Consider the following 25,011-nt stretch of genomic DNA (forward strand, 5'->3'; position numbering starts at 1 on the left):
GTCCCCATTTCTGGCATAGTGCTCCTAAAACTTTTGGAATTTCCTAACTGATGAGAGTGATACAGATATCTTTTGTTATGTTAATGAGGTGACTTTTGGACCCCATCCAAGGATCCAAGTTGCCAGGAAAACCAACAATGTGATTAGAAGGTTGGAACTTTCAGTCCCACCTCCTGACCTCTGGGTCAATAATTTAATCAATTATGTTTATGTAATGAAGCCTCTATCAAAACCCAGAAGGACTGGGTTCAAGGAGCTTCTGAGTTGGTGAACACATGGAGGTGCTGGGATAGTGATGCCTGGAGAGGGTATGGAAGCTCTGCACCCATTCCCACATAATTTACCCTGTGAATCTCTTTTTTCAGGATGTCCATCTGTATCCTTTATCATATCCTTTTGTAATAAACTGGTAAACATAACTAAGTAAACTGTTTTCCTGAATTCTCTGAGTCACTCTAACAAATTAATCAAACCTGAGTAGAGGATTGTGGGAACCTACATTTGCTTTGATAGTTTTCTAATGTTATTTCTTTGATACATTTAGGTTAATATATTTTACTATCATTTCATTGCTCAAGACTATCCAATGACTATTCACCACATAAAAGATAAAGTCAAATCCACTTAGGTAGCAAACAGGCACCTCAAACTCTACAAATCTAGAACATAACTTTTGATTTTTTTCTTTTCACCTATTAACCTTCTGTATCCACATTTTAATAAATGGCAACTGTGCAAATTCAAGGTCAAGCTCCAAATCTTGGAGTCATCAGAGCCTGCTATCTTTCTTTTTTATACCTCATATCTAACCTGAAAGATATCCTGATAGCTCTACCTTCAAAATGTATCCAGAACCTAACCATTTCTTACCACCTCCGCTAATACCATCCTGATCCAGAGCACCAGTGCTCTTGCCTGGATTACAGCAATAGCCTATTGATTGGTGTTCTTGCTCCATCCCTTGCCCTTTTACAGTCTGTAGCTGGCACAGTAGCCAGATGAATCTTGTTAAAATATACACCAGGACATTATTTGCTCAGAATATTCTAATGGTTTCCATATCACTCAAGGTAAAAGCTAAGAACTTCACTGTGGCCTGTAAGGTCATACATGATCACATCCTACTGCATCTCTGACCACTTCTTCTAGACAAGACTGTCTTGCTTATTTTGCTCTAGCCATAGTTGTCTCCATGCTCTGTTCCTATCGCACCAACTTTGGTCCTGCCTCAAGGCCTTCGCACTTGTACTTTCTATCTGGAATGCTCTTTCTTCAGATGTCTACTCTCCTTTATCCCTTATGTCCCTCAGGTCTCTGCATTCTGTGACCAGCCTATATGAAACAGATACTCTTAGTACTTATTATCTCCTGATTTTTGCTTTCATTTCTTAATAGTATGTCTGACATATAGCTACAAATTTATTTTTATTGTTCCTCTCTCTACATTGAAAACTTCATGAGGACAAAACTTTTTTTATTTGCTGATGTATTCCCAGTGATTATAATGGTATCTGACACATTATTGGTGCACATTAACTATTTTTTGAATAAATCTCCTTTATCTGGCATTTAAACTCTTCTAGAATCTGGGACAATCAATATATTCTTATTACTATTTGCTGACGTGAATTTTACTCCTGAGTAAATATCCCCTAAACCCCCAACCCTTATTTACAAATTCCTTTATCCTGATAAACTTATTAATCTCCCCTCTACCAAGTTTAATTTTATTTATTTTTCAAGGTTCAGATTGTCTCGCAGCAAACTGCATAGCTTTTTATTCCCTATAAATCTGTTCCAAAAAAACTTTAAGCTGAGAGTCTGAAGGAATTCACCTTCTAGCTTTTGCTCTGCTGCTAAATGTGATTGAGGTTATTGGAATATCAGTTAAACTCTCAGGGCTCAGTTTTCTCATTTGCAAAAGGAAAGATATAAATTTGATTTGACATAAAAAAACTTTTAGTCTTATTACTGTATAAAGCTGAAGCTATATTTTTATCCACACTTTTATCTTAGTGAATGGCAAAATTATCTACCCAGCTGTGCAAGCCAGAAACTGTTAAATTGTAGAATCCCATCTTCCCTCCATATTAGACACACATTGGATAAATCAGTTATAATCACATTACTTACAAGAGCTTTTATAATGGGATGATTTTTACATCTCCAGCCTTGTCTCCCAGTGACTCTTCCTTTCCTCCCAGCCATGACATGACTGGTGGTTTCTTGACTATACCTGTACCATGTTATTGAGGGCTTTGTACTTTGGCTCATACTGATTTTTCTGTCTGAAATACCATCCTCCCATTCATCCCCACCTGCCAATAAATAGGTGAACTAATCTTCATGTTCAACCTGAAATCTCCTTCTCCAAGAAGAGTTGTCTTATCCATTTCCACTTGACTCTGTATTGTTTTCTATCAGAGCACTCCTGATAATTTCTTATGCATTTGTTTAAAGTCTCTTCCCCTCTATTTTAACATAGGCAGCTCCTTGAAGGCTGTGTTCATTAGATTAGGGTAACTGCCAGTATGATGTAACAATAAAACTAAAAATATACTGTGGTTTAAGTAAAAGGTTTTTCTTCCTTAGTCTGAAAGGGGCACTCCTGTTGTATGTAGAAGTTCTACCACATGAAATCATTCAGGGATGTGTGTTGGCCTCATCTTGGTGTTTTGATATCAGTTTGTCATTTTCTTTTCAGTACAGGTGAAGAGGCCACTGCCACATCTGGTTTCCACTTCATGGAAAGGAAAAATATGAAGTCAAGGAAAGCAATTTCCTATTTGACAAAGGAGCCAGAATTTCTAGAATTACTTCTTACATTCTGCTGGCAAGAACTTTCTCTTAGGCTAATTTCAGTTGAAAAGAGGCTGGGAAATGTAATCTTTAGCTGGGCAACCATGTGTTTGGGAAGAAGTGGAGAGTGAATTTGAGTGGGGTCAACTAGTAGTCTGTCAACCCAAACAGAAATCCTATCTTATTAGTCTTTCTATTACTAGAGACTAGAATACCCTAGGGGCTCCATAAATGTTTTTAATTAATAAAAGAATAAATATTTTATAATTCTTTTTCTCTGTTTTGCACCTCCTTATTTCTCTATGAAGCATTTGGGAATATCTAAAGACATATTTTCAAGTTTATTAATTCCTTATACACCTGTCTCTAATCTCTCATTCACTGAGTTTTTTTATTATTAATTTTTATTGAAGTATAGTTGCTTTAAAATGTTATGTTAGTTTCTGCTTACAGCAAGTGAATCAGCTATATGTATACATATATCCTCTCTTTTTTTGATTTTCCTTCCCATTTAGATCACCACAGAACATTGAGTAGAGTTCACTGTGCTATACAGTAGGTTCTTATTATTTATCTATTTTATTCATAGTAGTGATTATATGTCAAGCCCAATCTCCCAGTTCATTTCACCCCCCTACCCCACCTTGGTATCCATACATTTTTTCTCTAGGTCTGTGTCTCTATTTCTGCTTTGCAAATAGGTTCACCTGTACCATTTTTCTAGATTCCACATAAAAGCGATATTATACAATATTTGTTTTTCTCTTTCTGACTTACTTCACTATGTATGATAGTCTCTAGCTCCATTCATGTCTCTGCAAATGGCACAGTTTCATTCCTTCTTATGGCTAAGTAATATTCCATTGTACATATATACCACATATTCTTTATCCGTTCCTCTGTTGATGGTCATTTATGTTGCTTCCATGTCCTGGCTATTGTAAATAGTGCTGCAATGAACACTGGGGTGCATGTATCTTTTTGAATGATGGTTTTCTCAGGGTATATGCCCAGTAGTGGCATTGATGGGTCATATAGTAGTTCTATTTTTAGTTTTTTAAGGAACCTCTATACTGTTCTCCATAATGGCTGTACCAATTTACATTCCCACCAACAGTGTAGGAGGGTTCCCTTTTCTCCACACCCTGTCCAGCATTTATTGTTTGTAGATTTTTTGATGATGGTCATTCTGACTGGTGTGAGGTGATACCTCATTGTAGTTTTGATTTGCATTTCTCTAATAATTAGTGATGTTGAGCATCTTTTCATGTGTTTGCTGGCCATCTGTATGTCTTTTTGGAGAAATGTCTGTTTAGGTCTTCCACCCATTTTTTGATTGGGTTGTTTGGTTTTTGATATTGAGCTGCATGAGCTGTTTGCATATTTTGGAGATTAATACTTTGTCAGTTGCTTCATTTGCAAATGTTTTCTGCCATTCTGATGGTGGTATTTTCATCTTGTTTATGGTTTCCTTTGTTGTGCAAAAGGTTTTAAGTTTCATTAGGCCCCATTTGTTTATTTTTGTTTTTATTTTCATTACTCTAGGAGATGGGTCAAAGAAGATCTTGCTGCGATTTGTGTCAAAGAGTGTTCTTCCTATGTTTTCCTCTAAGAGTTTTATAGTGTTTGGCCTTACATTTAGGTTTTTAATACATTTTGAGTTTATTTTTGTGTATGGTGTTAGGTTTATTCCTAAGTATTTTATTCTTTTGTTGCAATGGTAAATGGGAGTGTTACCTTAATTTCTCTTTCAGATTTTTCATCATTAGGGTAGAGGAATGCAAGAGATTTCTGTGCATTAATTTTGTATCCTGTTACCTTACTAAATTCATTGATTAGCTCTAGTAGTTTTCTGGTAGCATCTTTAGGATTCTCTATGTATAGTATCATGTCATCTGCAAACAGTGACAGTTTTACTTCTTTTCCATTTTGGATTCCTTTTATTACTCTTTCTTCTCTGATTGCCATGGCTAGCACTTCCAAAATGATTTTGAATAATAGTGATGAGAGTTGACATCCTTGTCTTTTTCCTGATCTTAGAGGAAATGGTTTCAGTTTTCACCATTGAGAACAATGTTGGCTGTGGGTTTGTCATATATGGCATCTATTATGTTGCAGTAGGTTCCCTCTATGCCCACTTTCTGGAGAGTTTTTATCATAAATGGGTATTGAAATTTGTCAAAAGCTTTTTCTGCATCTATTGAGATGATCATATGTTTTTATTCTTCAATTTGTTAATATGGTATATCACATTGATTTGCATATATTGAAGAATCCTTGCATCCCTGGGCTCAGTCCCACTTGATCATGGTGTATGGCCCTTTTAATGTGTTGTTGGATTCTGTTTGCTTGTATTTTGTTGAGGATTTTTGCACCTATGTTCATCAGTGATATTGGCCTGTAATTTTCTTTTTTTGTGATATGTTTGTCTGGTTTTGGTATCAGAGTGTTGGTGACCTCGTAGAATGAGTTTGGGAGTGTTCCTCCCTCTGCTATATTTTGGAAGAGTTTGAGAAGGGTAGGTGTTAGCTCTGCTCTAAATGTTTGGTAGAATTTGCCTGTGAAGCCATCTGGTCCTGGGTTTTTGTTTGTTGGAAGATTTTTAATCACAGTTTCATTTCATTACTTGTGATTGGTCTGTTCATATTTTTTATTTCTTCCTGGTTCAGTCTTGGAAGGTTATACCTTTCTACGAATTTGTCCATTTGTTCCAGGTTGTCCATTTTATTGGCATATAGTTGCTTGTAGTAGTCTCTTAAGATCCTTTGTCTTTCTGTGGTGTCAGTTGTAACTTCTCCTTTTTCTTTTCTAATTTCATTGCTTTGAGTCCTCTCCCTTTTTGTTCTTGATGAGTCTGGCTAAAGCTTTATCAATTTTGTTTATCTTCTCAAAGAGCCATCTTTTAGTTTCATTGATCTTTGGTATTGTTTTCTTCATTTCTATTTCATTTATTTCTGATCTGAACTTTATGATTTCTTTCCTTCTGCTAACTTGGGTTTTGTTTGTTCTTCTTTCTCTAGCTGCATTAGGTGTAAGGTTAGTTTGTTTATTTGAGATTTTTCTTGTTTCTTGAGGTAAGATAACATTGCTATAAACTTCCCTCTTAGAACTGCTTTTGCCATTTCCCCTACATTTTGGGTCATTGTGTTTTCTTTTTTTTTTTTTTTTTCTTTTTTTTTTTTTTTTGGTTTCCAGAGTTTGGCTTTATTTTATTTTGCAGTACAGAAATCATTCGGAGCCATTGTGAGACAGACATCACTGAAGCAGAGGCTCTGTCAAATCAATGTGTTTTCATTGTCATTTTTTTCTAAGTATTTTAAAATTGCCTCTTTGGTTTCTTCAATGATCCATTAGTTATTTAATAGCATATTATTTCATCTCCATGTGTTTGTGTTTTTTATAGTGTTTTATTTTTTTTCCCTGTAATTGATTTCTTATCTCCTAGTGTTTTTGTCAGAAAAGATGCTTGATATGATTTCAATTTTCTTAAATTTACCAAGGCTTAATTTGTGACCCAAGATGTGATCTATCCGGTAGAATGTTCCATGTGCACTTGAGAAGAAAGTGTATACTGCTGCTTTCAGATGGTATGTCCTGTAAATACCCCTTAAGTCTCTCTGGTCTAATGTGCCATTTAGGCTTGTGTTTCCTCATTAATTTTCTGTCTGGATGATCTGTCCATTGGTGTAAGTGGGGTGTTAAAATCCCCTACTATGACTGTGTTACTGTCAATTTCCCCTTTTATAGCTGTTAGCATTTGCCTTATGTATTGAGGCACTCCTATATTGGGTGCATAAATATTTACAGTTGTTATATCTTCTTCTTGGATTGATACCTTAATCATTATGCAGTGTCCTTCCTTGTCTCTTGTAACAGTCTTTATTTTAAAGTCTATTTTGTCTGATATGAGTATTGCTATTCCAGCTTTCTTTTGATTTCCATTTGCATGGAATATCTTTTTACGTCCCCTCACTTTTAGTCTGTATATGTCCCTAGATCTGAAATGGGTCTCTTGTAGACAGCATACATCCATGTCTTGTTTTTGTATCCATTCAGCCCATCTGTATCTTTTGGTTGGAGTATTTATTCCATTTACATTTAAGGTAATTATTAATGTGTACGTTCCTATTGCCATTTTGTTAATAGTTTTAGGTTTGTTTTTGTAGGTCTTTTTTTTTTTCTTGTGTTTTCCACCTAGAGAAGTTCCTTTACCATTTGTTGTAAAGCTGGTTTAGTGGTGCTGAATTCTCTTAGCTTTTGCTTGTCTGTAAAGTTTTTGATTTCTCTTTCAAATCTGAATGAGATCCTTGTTGGGTAGAGTAATCTTGGTTGTAGGTCTTTACCTTTCATCACTTTGTATATATCATTCCACTCCTTTCTGGCCTGCAGAGTTTCTGCTGAAAAATCAGCTGTTAACCTTATGGGGATTCCCTTGTATGTTATTTGTTGCTTTTCCCTTTGTTGCTTTTAATATTTTTCTTTGTATTTAATTTCTGTTTTGTTTGATTAATATGTATCTTGGCATGTTCCTCCTTGTGTTTTCCTGTATGCGACTCTCTGCATTTCCTGAACTTGGGTGACTATTTCCTTTCCCATGTTAGGGAAGTTTTCAACTATAATCTCTTCAAATATTTTCTCAGACCTTTTCTTTCTTTTCTTATTCTGGGACCCCTATCATTTGAATGTTGTTGCATTTAACGTTGTCCCAGATGTCTCTGAGACTGTCTTCAATTCTTTTCATTCTTTTTCTTCATACTGCTCCATGGCAGTTATTTCCAGCATACTATCTTCCAATGCACTTTTCTATTTTTCTGCCTTAGTATTCTGCTATTGATTCCTTCTCTTGTATTTTTCATTTCAGTTATTGTGTTGTTCATCACTGTTTGTTTGTTCTTTAGTTCCTCTATGTCCTTGTTAAACATTTCATGTAACTTCTCGATCTGTGCCTCCATTCTGTTTCTGAGATCGTGAATCATCTTTAATATCATTACTCTGAATTCCCTTTCAGGTAGATTTCCTATTTCCTCCTTCATTTATTTGGTCTTGTCAGTTTTTACCTTGCTCCTTCGTCTGCAACATATTTCTCTGTCATCTCATTTTGTCTGACTTACTGTGTTTGTGGTCTCCTTTCCCCTGGCTTCAGGGTCATAGTTCCTCTTGTTTCTGGTGTCTGCCCCTTGGTGGTTGAGGTTGGTGCAGGGGCTTGTGTAGGCTTCCTGGTAGGATGGACTGGTGCCTGCACTCTGTTGGTTGGAGCTGAGTCCTGTCCATTTGATGGGCAGGGCCGTGTCAGGGGTGTGTTTTTGGGTTTCTGGGAGCTTAGTTGGATTTAGGCAGCCTGTCTGCTGATGGGTGAAGCTGTGTTCCTGTCTTGCTGGTTCTTTGGCCTGAGGTGTCCAGCATCAGAGCTGCAGGCAGTTGGGTGGACGTGGGTCTTGGTGTTGAGATGGAGACCTCCAGGAGAGCTCATTCTGATTAATATTCCATGGGACCAGGAATTCTCTGGTGGTCCAGTGTCCTTGATTTGGTGCTCCCATCCCGGGGTCTCAGGCCCTATCCCTGGCCAGGAAACCAAGAGCCCACAAGCTGCGAGGTGCAGCCAAAAAAGATAAAAAAAAGAAAGGAAAAGAAAATAAATAGACAAACTAAACCCAAGACAAATAGCAAAAACAAAAACAAAAAACACCACAAAATAAAGAGAACAAACAGACAAACAAAACCCAAGAGAAATGTTAAAAACAAAACCAAACAAAAACAAAAGCAAACAAAAAACAGACAAAAAACCAAAACAACCCTAAAAATAAAGAGAACAAAACACAAAACAACCAAACAAAAGAACCCCAAAATGAAAACAAATGATAAAAACAAAACTAATAAAAACAAAAAAACAAACAAAAGCAGAAAGCAAGCTATAAATAAGCAAAGAAAATATAAAACTAACACACAAAAATGATCAAAAAAAGTAAAAAAATCAAATCAAAACAAAGCAAAAACAAAAAAATCACAAAACAACAAAAAGTAAGATAAAAATAGAAAAATAAAAAATATATTAAAAACTAAAAACAAAAAAGAAAAATAATAAGAAAAAAACAGCAACAACAAAATAAAATGAAACAAAAAAAATTTTCTTGGGGCCTCTGCTGTCAGTGTCCTTGCCCCCACAGTGAGTCACAGCCATACCCTGCCTCCCCGGGAGGCCCTCCAATACCTCTAGGTAGGTCTCTGGACCCACTGTGGGCACTGTGGGGGCAGCTCAGATGCTGATGTGGTCAAACTCCTTTGTGCCCTTGTCCCCCAAATCCACAGCTTCTAAAGCTAGACCAGTCTCAGTTGTGGGAGCACTCGTCCATTCAGCCATTCCACAGACTCAGGGTTTACCAAGCTGATCATGGGGATTTAATCCTCAGCTTGCACAGCTGCATGGAGAGATTTCCATTCCTCTTCCTTAGTCACACAGCCCCTGGGGCTCAGTTTTGGTTTTGACCCCACCTCCACATGTGGGCCACCCTCAGACATTTGTTCCCTGCCCAGGCAAGAGATGTCAAAAGCAGTGGCTAATTGGGGCACACTTGCTCACTCAGGCTGGGGAGAGATAAGGTTGCCACAACTGGGGTGCATGCACTTACTCCGATGGGAATCCCTTCTAGTGCCTGCGGTGGCAGAGACCAGCAGGAAGTTGCAACAGACTGGGGTCTACTCACTCTGGTGGCAGTCCCCCCCAGTGCCCATGGAGGCAGAAGTTGGCATGTGGGGAGAAAGTCTGCGATGACAGCACCACCCCTTGTGCACCACTCAACGATGGTGCCTCATTTCCAAGGCTGACCATGCTTCCCCTAGGAGCATTCTCGGCCATGGGGCCCCTCACTTCCATCCCCTTAGGTTGTCTCCACATGGCTGAGCTCTTCACTCCCATCCCTTCAGGCTGTCTCCATGCAGCCAATGGCAGTTTGCTCCCTGGGTCCACTCTCTTAACCCCACACTTTAGCACTTAGCCCCCACCTGCACTGGTGGATTCCTCTCTCAGGCTGGGGCACCCAGGGCTGATTCCTGAGGAAGCTTTGGCATGTTCAGCACTCAGGACCCCAGAGCCTGCGCAGGTGGAGGAAGTCTTGGCTTGAGGGGTGGGCCTCATTGAGTTTTTAATTTTAATAATGTAATGTTCATTTTGAGGTGTTCCACAAATTTGCCTGATCATTCCTGATAGTCTTGTTGTTCATTGTGATTCCATCATTTATTTATATAAATATTTTATACCTATATATTTTATATTCTATATCTAACACACTAGGATTTATAGGCTTTAAGAGTGTAAATCTATTGTTTGTTGTTTCTGCTGACTTGCACTCATGGTAGCTTGTCTTTGTAGATAATCTTTCTGTGAAAGGTTTGCTTTTTCTTAACATGTAACAACATGTGACCTAAATTGTGACTAATTTTTTCCAGAAAGAATTTATATCTGTCTCTACCTAGAGCCAGTCTGCACCATCAACTGGGACTACCTCATTCTTTTTACAAGAGTCTCTCTCCAAAGCAGGGGTCTCAGGCTGGGGTCCCCTCCTTTTTCCTGGGTCAAGGTTCCTATGTCTTTGAACAGTGCTTTTATTAGCAACTGCCCTCCACACAGCTTATCTTTCTTTCTGCTCACTGCTCACATTTCAGGTACCCACTCAGTTTCATTGACCTTTTCTTACATTTGGTAGTCCTTGGAGATCTTGATTACTTCTTGTAAGACTGACAATTCACCAAAAAGTTGTTATGCAAGGTATGTTCATCAAGAGGATTTTTCAGTGAATCAAGACTGCCATGATATAAATAACTTGAAGATTTTTCTTTCTTAGGTATGATATTCTACACTATAAGAAAATGAGTGCCAGAAATTTCCTCTTTATAATTGTGTTCCAATAATGACACGGCTCCTTTAGAGTCATTGTCTAGGTCCTTTTTAATAATGAAATCTCTTACTCATGGCTAGAATATTCTAGTCTTAATAACATTTAATATGACAAGAATTTCATTCATATGTAGTGGTATAGGAGATTTAATGTAGACTCAAATTCTTATCCTTTTTCCATTGAAAATGGGGTTTATATCCCCAAATTTTTAAAAAAATAAAAATTTTTTATTGACAATTTTTAAAAAGAAAATAGTTATATATGCTATATATTCTGTATATCAATTTATATTAATAGTTATTATTTTAACATGTATAATATATTTTAAACAGTGAGCCCACATATACATTACTTCTAACAACTACAACTGTCCTAAAATGTTGGCAGTCATTTTCCAGAGATAAAAATATAAATGAGGGGTTTAAATACCTTAAATAAGGATAAAACACACCTTCACCTTTAAAATTTTTTTATTATGTATTTCAGATATATAACATTATAGTTCAACATCTTTATACACTATGTAATGATCACCACACAAGTCTAGTTAACATCCATCACCATATAGTTGATCTCCTTCACCCATTTTACCCATTCCCTAACCCCTTCTTCTATGGTAACCGCTAATCTGTTCTCTGTATCTACGATTTTATTTTTATCTTATTTTGTTTGCTCTTTTTTCTTTAGATTCCTCATATGAGTGAAATCATACAGTATTTGTTTTTCTCTGTCTGATTTATTTCACATAACATAATACCCTTATGGTCCAACCACATTGCCACAAATGGCAGGATTTCATTCATTTTTATGGCTGAGTAGAATTCCATTTTTTGTATACACTGCAACTTCTTTGTCCATTCATCCACCGATGGACACTTAGGTTGGTTGCATATCTTGGCTATTGTAAATAATGCTACAGTGAACATTGGAGTGCATATGTTTTCAAATTAATGTTTTGTGTTCTTTGGATAAATACCCAGAAGTGGAATAGATGGGTCATATGATAGTTCTATTCATAACTTTTTAAAGAATCTCTGTACTGTTTTCCATAGTGGCTGCACCAATTTACATTCCTACCAACAGTGTACAAGGACTCCTTTTTTTCCACATCCTCTCCAACATTTGTTATTCCTTGTCTTTTCAATAATAGCCATTCTAACATGTGTGAACTGATATCTCATTGTGGTTTTGATTTGCATTTCTCTGATAATTTGTGATGGTGAACATATTTTAATGATTCTGATGGCAATCTGTATGTGTTCTTTGGAAAAATGTCTGTTCAGATCCTCTGTCCATTTTTAAATGAGGTTTGTTTTTTGTTGTTGAGTTGTATGAGTTCTCTATATATTTTGGATATTAACCACTTATGGGACATATCATTTGCAAGTACCTTCTCCCATTCAGTACGTTGCCTTTTAATTTTGATGATGATTTCTTTCATTGTGCAGAAGCCTTTTAGTTTGATGTAGTCCTTTTTGTTTATTTTTGCTTTGTTTTCCTTGCCTTTGGAGTCAGATCCACAAAACATTGCTAAGACTGATGTCAATGAGGTTACTGCTTATGTTTTCTTCTAGGAATTTTATGGTTTCTGCTCTTATATTCAAGTCTTTAATCCATTTTAAGTTAATTTTTGTGTGTGGCATAAGATGGTGGTCTAGTTTTATTCTTTTGCATGTCACTATCCAGTTTTCTCAACATCATTTATGGAAGAGCATGTCCTTTCTCCATTGTATGTTCTTTGCTCCTTTGTTGTAAATAAATTTTTCATATATGTGTAGGCTTTCAATTATGTTCCATTGAACTATGTGTCTTATTTTTGTGCTATTACCATACTGTTTTGATTACTATAGCTTTGTAGTATAATTTGGAATTAGGGCGTATGATACTTCCGGCTTTGTTCCTTTTTCTCAAGATTGTTTTGACTATTTTAGGTTTCTTGTGATTTCATACAAATTTTAGAATCATTTGTTCTAGTTTTGTGAAATATGCTATTGACATTTTGGTAGGGATTGCATTGAGTCTGTAGATGCTTCAGGTAGTCTGAACATTTTAACAATAGAGATTCTTCTAGTTTTTGAGCATGGGACAGTCTTCCTTTTTTTTTTTTTTTTTTGGTGTTTTCTTCCAGTTTTTTCATCAGTGTCATATAGTTTTCAGTGTACAATTCTTTCACTTCCTTGGTTATATTTATTCCTAGGTATTTTATTCCTTTTTTATGCAAACATATATGGCATCATTTTCTCAATTTCTCTCTTTGATATTACTGTATAAACATGCCAAATATTTCTATATATTGATTTTGTACCCTGTGACATTACTGAATTCATTTATTAGTTCTACCAGTTCTTTGGTAGAGTCTTTAGGGTTTTCTCTATATAGTATCATGTCACCTGGAAATAGTCATGGTTTCATTTCTTCCTTTCCAGTTTGGATGTCTTCTATTTCTTTTACTTGCTGACTGCTGTGTCTAGGACTTCCAATACTATGTTGAATAAAAATGACAGGAGTGAGCATCTTTATCTTGTTCCTAATCTTAGAGAAAATCTTTCAACTTTTCACCTTTGATATGATATTGGCTGTGGGTTTGTTATATGTGACTTTTATTATTTTGAGATATGTTTCCAACTTTGTGGACAGCTTTTATCATAAGTGGATTCTGAATTTTGTCAAATCCTTTTAATGCATCTATTCAGATGATCATATGATTTTTATCCTTCATTTTGTTAATGTGATGTATTACATTGATTGATTTATGGATGTTGAACCATCCTTGAATCTGTGGGATAAATCCCACTTGATCATGGTGTATGATCTTTTTAATGTATTTTTGGATTTGGTTTACTAATATTTTATTGAGGATGCTTGCATTTATGTTCATCAATGATATTGACCTTCAGTTTTCTAATTTTGTGATGTCTTTATCTAGTTTCGGTTTCAGGATAATGTTCAATTTGTAAAATGTGTTTGGAGGGTTCCCCACCCCTTCAATTTTTTGGAAGAGGATAGGTATTAAACCTTCTTTGAATGTTTTGTAAAATTTGCCAATGAAGCTCTGTGTTTGGGTTTTTGTTTATTGTGTTTTGATTACTGTTTTAATCTTCTTATTAGTAATCCGTCTATTCAGGTTTTCTATTTCTTCATGATTCAGTCTTGGAAGAGTTCCTAGAAATTTATCCATTTCTTCTAGTTGTTTAATTTTTCAGCATATAATCATTTGTAGCAATCTCACGATCCTTTGTTTTTCTGTGCTGTCAGTTGTAACTTCTTTTTCATTTCTGATTTTATTTATATGAGTTCTCCTTTTTTTCGGTGAATTTAGCTAATGGTTTCTTCATTTTGCTTATCTTTGCAAAGAACCTGCTCTTAGTTTGGTTCATCTTATCTATTTTTTTGGACTCTGTTTTATTTATTTTCACTCTGAGATTTATTATTTCCTTACTTCTACTAATTTTGGGCTTTCTTTTTCTATTTCCTTTAGGTATAAAGTTAGATTTCTTTTTGAATTTTTCTTGTTTAGGTAGGCATGTATTGCTATGAACTTCCCTCTTTTTCTGCATTCTGTAGATTTTGGTATGCTGTATTTCTGTTCTTATTTGTCTCTAGGTAGTTTTTAACTTCTCCTTTGATTTCTTTTATGACTGGTTACTGAGCAGCATGTTGTTTAATCTCCACCTTTTTGTTTTGTTTTTTTTAGTTTTTTCCCCCTGTGTTTGATTTCTAGTTTCATACCACTGTGGTCAGAGAAGCTGCTTGATACGATTTCAGTCTTCTTGAATTTACTGAGACCTGCTTCGGACATAACATGTGATATATCCTGAAGAATGTTCCAAGTGTACTTGAGAAGAATGTGTATTCTGCTGTTTTGGATGAAGTGTTCTATATATATCTATTAAGTTCATTTGGTTTAATGTGTCATTTAAGTCTGAAGTTTTCTTACTAATTTCCTGTCTGGATGATCTATCCATTGTTGTAAGTGGGGTGTTAAACTCCCCTACTATTATTTTATTGCCTTCAAATTCTTCATTTCAGTGTATTAATTTGTGCTTTATATATCTTAGAGCTCTTATGTTGGGTGCATATATTTCTTTTTTAACATCTTTATTGGAGTATAATTACTTTACAATGGTGTGTCAGTTTCTGCTTTATAACAAAGTGAATCAGTTATACATATACATATGTCCCCATATCTCTTCCCTCTTGGGTCTCCTTCCCTCCCACCCTCCCTATCCCACCCCTCTAGGTGGTCACAAAGCACCGAGCTGATCTCCCTGTGCTATGCGGTTGCTTCCCACTAGCTATCTATTTTACATTTGGTAGTGTATATATGTCCATGCCACTCTCTCACTTTGTCCCAGCTTACCCTTCCCCCTCCCTGTATGCTCAAGTCCATTCTCTAGTAGGTCTGCATCTTTATTCCCATCTTGCCCCTAGGTTCTTCATGACCTTTTTTTTTTTTTTTAATATAAATATATCTTCTTGCAAGACTGACTCCTTTATCATTATGTAATGTCTTTCTTTGTCTTTTATTACAGTCTTTGTTTTAAAGTTTATTCTGTCTGTTATAAATATAGCTACTCAGCTTTCTTTTTATTTCCTTTTGCATGGAATATCTTTTTCCATCCCTTCACCTTTAGTCTGTGTGTGTCTTTACTTCTGATGTGAGACTCTCATAGATGAGTCTTGTTTTTCAATCTATTCAGCTAGTCTATGTTTTTTGATTTGCAAATTTAGTCCATTTACATTTAAAGTAATTATTGATAAGTATGAACTTATTGCCATTTTGTTAATCGTTTTCTGGCTGTTTTTGTAGTTTCTCTCCATACCTTTTTTCTTCTCTTTCTCTCTTCCCTTGAGCTTTAGTGGTTTTCTTTAGTGTTATGTTTAGATCCCATTCTCTTTTTCTTTTGTGTATTTACTATTAATTTTTTTTCTTGTGGTTAATGTGATATTCACATATAATAGCTTATGTAAAGGCAATTTGTTTTAAGTTGGTGGCAACTTAATTTTGAAACAATTCCAAAGCTTTACCTTTTCACTACCACCCCCCCCCCCCCGTTTTATATTTTTGAAGACACACTTTACATCCTTTCATGTATTCCTTAAGAGATTATTGCAATTTTAGTTAATTTTACTACTTCTGTCTTTTAACCTTCTGCTTGCTCTATAAGTGATTGATGCACTACCTTTATTACATATTCACCTTTTTTCCAGTGAGATTTTAGTTTTGTACACTTTCTTATTATTAACTAGTGCCATCTATTTTCAGCTGAAATAAGTCATTTTAACATTTTTTGTATGGATGGTTCAGTCGTGGTGAACTTCTTTAGCTTTTGCTTATCTGGGAAACTCTTAATCTCTCCTTCAATTCTGAATGATAACCCTGATAGGTAAAGACTTCTTGAAAGCTTTTTTCTTTCATCATTTTGAATATGTCATGCCACTCCCTTTTCTCCGGTAAGGTTTTATTTGCTGAAAACTCTACTGATAGGCTTATGGGGTTTCCCTTGTACATAAAAAATTATTTTTCTCTTGCAGATTTTGAAAATCTCTCTTTATCCTTAACTTTTACCATGTTAATTATAGTGTGTCTTGGTGTGTGTACCTTTGAGTTCATCTTATCCATAACTCTGTGAGCTTCCTGAACCTGGATGTCTGTTTCTTCCCCAGATTAGCAAAGTTTTTAGCTGCTACTCCTTCAAATAATTTTTCTGCCCTTGTCTCTCTATTTTCTCCTTCTGAGACCCTTATAATGTGAATGTGAATCTACTTGATGTTGTCCCAAATGTTCCTTAAGTTAGCTTTAGTTTTTTAAAGTCTTTTTTTATTTTACAATTCTATCTAGGTAAGTTTCATTGCTTTGTGTTCCACCTCACTGATTCATTCTTCTACCTCATCCAATCTGCTGTTGAACCCCTCTAGTGTATTTTCAGTTCAGTTATAACTTCTGTTTGATATTTTCTTATATTTTCTATCTCTTTGTTGAAGATGTTACTGTGTTCCTCCATTCATCTCCTGAGTTTTGTGAACATCTTTATTACCATTATTTTGAACTGTTTATCAGGTAGATTGCTTATATTCATTTTGTTTAGTTTTCTTAGGTATTTTTCCTGTTCTTTCAATTTGAACATATTTTTCTGCCTCCTCATTTTCCTAATTATGTATGTTTATTTCTATGTATTATGTAAATTAGCTACCTCTCCAAGTCTTAAAGGAATGGCCTCAAATAGGAGATGTCCTGTCAGGTTGAGAAGTGCAATCCCTCCTGGTTACCAGAGCCAGGCACTCAGGGAGTGTCCCTATTATGTGGGCTGCATGCAACGTCCTATTGTGTCAGGGCTATAGCTGCTGCTGCAGCATGCTTATGCATGGGGCTGGTCCCAGAACAACTTCAGGGCCTGGTCACTATGGCTGCCAGGTGCTGGTAGGCATGATTATCATCCAGCTGGTTGTGAGGACTAGCAGAATTGTAGGGGTGGGTGAGGCTTTCAACAGGGCATGCCTGCTGGCACTAATATATTAGATGGAAATTGCCAAAATGGTATCACTAGTGCCGATATGAGCAAGTTAACCAAGATCACATAAATGGTTCCCACTAGGTTCTCAGCCCCAGGAGGCATCCCAGTTGGTTCCACCCTCTCTAGCAGATGCTTCAAGATTAGTAAGTGGGTCCCCTTCACCTATTGCCCATGCATTTTTCAATCTGGTGTTTTTGCATTGGTTTTTCTGTCAAGTGGGGTTGAGTGAGCCTGTGTGTGAGCCTTTTAAGAGCAGGTTTACTGTTCCCTATAGATCTACAAGACCAGGTTTTTGGGGGCTTGTCTCTTCTGTTCAGTATCTAAGGGTAAGGGAGCCTAATGTGGAGCTTGAATCCCTGGTTCCTCAGGGAAAATAACCGTGCCTTGTAATCCTTCCTGATTATGAATTGCTGTGGCTGGGATGTGATTTTTTCATCGGTGAAACTGTATCTTTGTTTCTTCCACCCATATTGATACTTTCCTTTTACCCTTTGTTGAGGAGACTCTGTTCATCAAGTTTCCAGATCCCTTTCAGAGGGAATTATCCCGTATGTAGTTGTAGATTTTCTGTGTCCATGGAAGGAGGTTAGTTAAAAGTCTTTCTACACCACCATCTTGAACCTTCTCCTTCACAACTTCAGTTTTATATGTAATTCAGATATTTGTTCTCAAAATAGTGAGACTTTGAGTTATTTAACCGGAAGTAAAATCTTATGACAGATTAATGTCTCCCTAAAAGGTTTAGATCCAGTCTTCAAGTCATATTTTGCAGTTTAACTTTGTCAAAAAACTTTGTCAAAGCAGACCTTTTAATTTTTCTTCAGGAACTTTATGAAAAGAAAAAGTTAGGGATTAATTTTTATGACTAACTAATTGCAATATCATCTAGAACTCCTTTGAAAAACATGTAATTTTGAAGCCACAAAGTCATTGGCTAATACACTTTATCCATGGATAAGGAAGATGATTAAATGAATTCATAATTGGGGACTAACATTTCCAAAAATACAAACAATAAGTATAGAGGAAACTGAATAAAGTGACACTTTGTAGTGGTATTATCTGAAGATTGCTGATTGCTCTATCTTTTCATTTAAGTCTAGGGCATGATGAATACATTGGCCTTATTACAGAGCATTTCCTTCTTCAACTTAATATTGTAATAAAAGGATGAATCCATAATATATAATATAATATAAAATAAATAAAATAAAGGTATGAATGTATTATACATAATAAATTATAATATATAAAATATATATTATATCCATATATATCATAAACATTTCATAAATATTGCACCTGTACCTCCTAATGTGCAAAGATAACATTCATATTTTTTTCAATTTTCATCAAATAAATGTGTAGATGCTACAATATTTGTAAGACAAATTCAGGAGAAAAAGTCTATGAAAGGTTGAATAGATTCAGATTTTATGACTTGTTTTAATTAATTTGAAATAAAAATGTAAATTGCCTTAGGGCAATCACATAAATATAACTGATCACTAAGCATTTTATTAAAAACTTATTATGTCCTGAGACTTGTGAGCAGAACTGAATGGGATACAGAAGATATAATGTAGTAATTAGGATATTTCTAGCTGCTATAGATAAACCCTAAATCTCAGTGACTCAACACAATAGAAATTTATTTCTTTTTCACATCAAACCCCATAGGGCTATTTTTGATTGGTAGGCTGTTTTTCTGGGTTAGGAACTCAGGCCTTTTCCAAACTTTTGCTCTCCTATCTTTCTTGGTCTGTCTTCCAAGTCCATCCTACTCATTTGCTTCAAGCTGGAGGGGAAAAGATGGAGAATCTCTTGTGGAAAGGATTTTTTGGGAGGTTGGGGAAAGATGTTGATGGTCCTAGTCTGGAAGTGGTGCACATCCTTCCCACCTCCTCTTCCATATTCCATTGGCTAGAACTCAGCCAGGTACTACAAGGGAGTTAAGAAATGTAGTCTTACTCTGTGCCCAGGAAGAAGATATGGTTTGGGGGAGTGTAGAGAAGTCTTTGAGATAGATATATGACATTGAATATTAAATCTAGAGATGTTGTTATTATTTAGATATAAATCTATCATTTAATGGATAAGGAAATGAGACATATAAAGTTTAAACATCTGGCTAATTTTTATAAAGTATAAAAATTAGTACACGAATAGGTTATCTTGACCTCAAGAATAGATTCTGTTATTTCTCCTCATAAGCACAATCTAGTAGGGGAGGCAGGAAGTAACTACATATTATACAGTCAGGGAACCCTTCCAAAGCCATTAGCTGGTACCCCCTTCCCCTGACCTCAGATAGGTGTACAGCCCAAATACTTCTTTTGATTGATCCACAAATATTTAAACAAATATTTAAGTAAGTTACTATTGTAGTCTGAATGGGCTGCCATAACATAATACTAATTGTTTTAAACAACACAAATTCTCACAGTTCTAGAGGCTGAGCAGTTTGAGACTAAGGTGCCAGCCGATTTGGTTTCTGGTGGGAGTTCTCTTCCTAGCTTGTATATAGGTGCCTTCTTGCTGTGTCCTCTCATGAGCTTTCCTTAGTGCTTGCATGTGGAGAGAGAGATATCCTTCTTATTCCTCTCCTTATACAGCCACCAATCTTATTGGATTAGATCCCAACTTTTACAATAACATTTAACCTTAATTATCTCCTAAAAGCCCTATCTCCAAATACGGACAAATTGGGGACTAGGGCTTCAACATAAATTTTGGGGGAACATAATTCAGTCTATAGCAGTTACTAATATTTAAAAATCAGAAACCTTCACATGAGTGTTCAGATTTCTGGCTTCTTAAAAAAAACCCTGCAAGATCTGACCACTTTGGACTTCTCTTACTACATGACAAAAGTGGGCTTAAGAGAGGGGTCATGACTTCCACTTTATGGGCATAATATCTCCAGTTCACCACAGTCCCCAAATTTTGAAACCTGCTTGGCCACTGTAAACATTTAATTTTGTGATCCTTGAATATGTAGCATCCTGGAAGTGCTCTAGAGTTCTGGTGTGTATAGCTATAGGTTTGTTTATTTATTTATTTTTATTGAAGTATAGTTGATTTACAATATTAAATTAGTTTCAGGTGTACTGCATAGTGATTCAGTATTTTTACAGACTATACTCCATTAAAAGCTATTCCAAGGGGGAGAGGAGAAGATGGCAGAAGAGTAAGATGCAGAGATCACCTTCCTCCCCACAGATACATCAGAAATACATCTAAACGTGGAACACCTACTGAACACCTATAGAACACCTACTGATTGCTGGCAGAAGATGTCAGACATCCCAAAAGGCAAGAAACTCTCCACGTACCTGGGTAGGGCAAAAGAAAAAAGAAATAACAGAGACAAAAGAATAGGGATGGGACCTGCACCAGTGGGAGGGAGCTGGAAAGGAGGAAAGGTTTCCACACACTAGGAAGCCCCTTCGTGGGCAGAGACTGCAGGTGGCAGAGGGGGGAAGCTTCGGAGCCATGGAGGAGAGCGCAGCAACAGGGGTGCGAAGGGCAAAGTGGAGAGATTCCCACATGGAGGATCTGTGCCGACCAGCACTCACCAGCCTGAGAGGTTTGTCTGCTCCCCCGCCGGGGTGGGCGGGGCCTGGGAGCTGAGACTCGGGCTTCGGTCGGATCGCAGGGAGAGGACTGGTGTTGGCGGCGTGAACACAGACTGAAGGGGTTAGTGAACCACAGCTAGCCAGGAGGGAGTCCGGGAAAATGTCTGGAGCTGCCGAAGAGGCAAGAGACTTTTTATTGCCTCTTTGTTTCCTGGTGCGTGAGGAGAGGGGATTCAGAGCGCCACCTAAACGAACTCCAGAGATGGGAGCGAGCCGCGGCTATCAGCGCGGACCCCAGAGACGGGCATGAGATGCTAAGACTGCTGCTGCCACCACCAAGAAGCCTGTGTGCAAGCACAGGTCACTATCCACACCACCCCTCCCGGGAGCCTGTGCAGCTCGCCACTGCCAGGCTCCCGTGATCCAGGGACAACTTCCCCGGGAGAACGAACGGCACGCCTCAGGCTGGTGCAACGTCACACTGGCCTCTGCCACCACAGGCTTGCCCAGCATCTGTACCACTCCCTCCCCCTGGCCTGAGTGAGCCAGAGCCCCTGAAGCAGCTGATCCTTTAACCCCGTCCTGTGTGAGCAAAGAACAGACGCCCTCAGGCGACCTACTCGCACAGACGGGTCCAAATCCAAAGCTGAACCCCGGGAGCTGTGCGAACAAAGAAGAGAAAGGGAAATTTCTCCCAGAAGCTTCAGAAGCAGCAGATTAAAGCTCCACAAACAACTTGATGTACCTGCATCTGTTGAATACCTGAATAGACAACTAACCATCCCAAATTGAGGAGGTGGACTTTGGGAGCAAGATATATTATTTTTTCCCCTTTTCCTCTTTTTGTGAGTGTGTATGTGTATGCTTCTGTGTGAGATTTTGCCTGTATAGCTTTACTTTCACCATTTGTCCTAGGGTTCTGTCCGTCTGTTGTTCTTTTTTTTTTTTACTTAAAAAAATTTATTTTTCTTAATAATTATTTTTTATTTTAATAACTTTATTTTATTTTATCTTACTTTATTTTATTTTATCCTCTTTCTTTCTTTCTTTCTTTCTTTCTATTTTTTCTCCCTTTTATTCTAAGCCATGTGGATGAAAGGCTCTTGGTGCTCCAACCAAGCATCAGGGCTATGCCTCTGAGGTGGGAGAGCCAACTTCAGGACACTGGTCCACAAGAGACCTCCCAGCTCCACGTAATACCAAATGGCAAAAATCTCTCAGAGATCTCCATCTCAACATCAAGACCCAGCTTCACGCAACAACCAGCAAGCTACAGTGCGGGACACCCTATGCCAAACAACTAGCAAGACAGGAACACAGCCTCATCCATTAGCAGAGAGGCTGCCTAAAATCATAATAAGGCCACAGACACCCCAAAACACACCACCAGACATGGACGTGCCCACCAGAAAGAAAAGATCCAGCCTCATCCACCAGAACACAGGCACTAGTCCCCTTCACCAGGAAGCCTACACAACCCACTGAACCAAACTTAGCCACTGGGGACAGATACCAAAAACAATGGGAACTACGAACTTGGAGCCTGTGAAAAGGAGACCCCAAACACAGTAAGATAAGCAAAATGAGAAGACAGAAAAACACACAGCAGATGAAGGAGCAGGGTCAAAACACACCAGACTTAACAAATGAAGAGGAAATAGGCAGTCTACCTGAAAAAGAATTCAGAATCATGATAGTAAAGATGATCCAAAATCTTGGAAATAGAATAGACAAAATGCAAGAAACATTTAACAAGGAAGTAGAAGAACTAAAGAGGAACAAAGCAAAGATGAAAAACACAATAAATGAAATTAAAAATACTCTGGAGGGGATCAATAGCAGCATAACTGAGGCAGAAGAACGGATAAGTGACCTGGAAGATAAAATAGTGGAAATAACTACTGCAGAGCAGAATAAACAGAAAAGAATGAAAAGAACTGAGGACAGTCGCAATGATCTCTGGGACAACATTAAATGCACCAACATTCGAATTATAGGGGTCTCAGAAGAAGAAGAGAAAAAGCGGGAGACAGAGAAAATATTTGAAGACATTATAGTTGAAAACTTCCTTATATGGGAAAGGAAATAGTTAATCAAGTCCTGGAAGCACAGAGAGTCCCATATAGGACAAATCCAAGGAGAAACACGCCAAGACACATATTAATCAAACTGTCAAAAATTAAATGTAAAGAAAACATATTAAAAACAGCAAGGGAAAAACAACAAGTAACACACAAAGGAGTCCCTGTAAGGTTGACAGCTGATTTTTCAGCAGAAACTCTGCAAGCCAGTAGGGAGTGGCAGGACATACTTAAAGTGATGAAGGAGAAAAACCTACAACCAAGATTATTCTCCTCAGCAAGGATTTCATTCAGATTTGATGGAGAAATTAAAAACTTTACAGACAAGCAAAAGCTGAGAGAGTTCAGCACCACCAAACCAGCTTTACAACAAATGCTAAAGGAACTTCTCTAGGCAAGAAACACAAGAGGAGGAAAACACCTACAATAACAAACCCAAACATTTAAGAAAATGGGAATAGGAACATACATATCGATAACTACCTAAAATGTAAATGGATGAAATGCTCCCAACAAAAGACACAGACTGGCTGAATGGATACAAAAATAAGACTGATATATATGCTGTCTACAAGACACCCACTTCAGACCTAGGGAAACATACAGAATGAAAGTGAGGGGATGGAAAAAGATTTTCCATGCAAATGGAAATCAAAAGAAAGCTGGAGTAGCTATTCTCATATCAGACAAAATAGACTTTAAAACAAAGACTATTACAAGAGACAAAGAAGGACACCATATAATGATCAAGGGATCGATCCAAGAGGAAGCTATAACAATCTTAAATATTTATGCACCCAACATAGGAGCACCTCAGTACATAAGGCAAATACTAACAGCCATAAAAGGGGAAATCGACAGTAACACAATCTTAGTAGGGGACTTTAACACCCCACTATCACCAATGGACAGATCATCCAAAGTGGAAATAAATAAGGAAACACAAGTTTTAAATGATACATTAAACAAGATGGACTTAATTGATATTTGTAGGACATTCCACCCCAAAACAACAGAATAAACATTTTTCTCAAGTGCTCATGGAACATTCTCCAGGATAGATCATATCTTGGGTCAAAAATCAAGCCTTGGTAAATTTAAGAAAATTGAAATCGTATCAAGTATCTTCTCTGACCACAACGCTATGAGACTAGATATCGATTACAGGAAAACATCTCTAAAAAATACAAACACATGGAGGCTACACAATACACTACTTAATAACGAAGTGGTCACTGAAGAAATCAAAGGGAAAATCAAAAAATACCTAGAAACAAATGACAATGGAGACACAACCACCCAAAACCTATGAGATGCAGCAAAAGCAGTTCTAAGAGGGAAGTTTATAGCAATACAAGCCTACCTCAAGAAACAGGAAACATCTAAAATATACAACCTAACCTTGCACCTAAAGCAATTAGAGAAAGAAGAAGAAAAAAACACAAAGTTAGAAGAAGGAAAGAAATCATAAAGATCAGATCAGAAATAAATGAAAAAGAAATAAAGGAAACAATAGCAAAGATAAATAAAACTAAAAGCTGGTTCCTTAAGAAGATAAACAAAATTGATAAACCATTAGCCAGACTCATCAAGAAAAAAAGGGAGAAGACTCAAATCAATAGAATTAGAAATGAAAAAGGAGAAGTAACAACGGACACTGCAGAAATACAAACGATCATGAGAGATTAGTACAAGCAACTCTATGCCAATAAAATGGACAATCTGAAAGAATTGGACAAATTCTTAGAAATGCACAACCTGCTGAGACTAAACCAGGAAGAAATAGAAAATATTAACAGACCAATCACAAGCACTGAAATTGAAACTGTGATTAAAAATCTTCCATCAAACAAAAGCCCAGGACCAGACGGCTTCAGAGGCAAGTTCTATCAAACATTTAGAGAAGAGTTAACACCTATCCTTCTCAAACTCTTCCAAAATATTGCAGAGGGAGGACCTCTCCCCAACTCATTCTACAAGGCCACCATCACCCTGATACCAAAACCAGACAAAGATGTCACAAAGAAAGGAAACTACGGGCCAATATCCCTGATGAACATAGATGCAAAAATCCTCAACAAAATACCAGCAAACAGAATCCAACAGCATATTAGAAGGATCATACACCATGATCAAGTGAGGTTTA

The 25,011-nt window shown here is 37.0% G+C and overlaps 1 protein-coding gene across 1 annotated transcript in view; it reads left to right on the plus strand.

Annotated features, from left to right (window-relative positions):
* Window positions 1–25,011, plus strand: part of CNBD1 (cyclic nucleotide binding domain containing 1) — a 403,237-nt gene that overhangs the window by 24,542 nt on the left and 353,684 nt on the right. Inside the window, 1 exon segment of the mRNA XM_068525485.1 lies at window positions 10,500–10,561. Coding sequence (XP_068381586.1) covers window positions 10,500–10,561 — 62 coding nt within the window.

This window comes from Eschrichtius robustus, chromosome 17 (genome assembly GCF_028021215.1).
Source record: "Eschrichtius robustus isolate mEscRob2 chromosome 17, mEscRob2.pri, whole genome shotgun sequence".
Lineage (NCBI taxonomy): Eukaryota > Metazoa > Chordata > Mammalia > Artiodactyla > Eschrichtiidae > Eschrichtius > Eschrichtius robustus.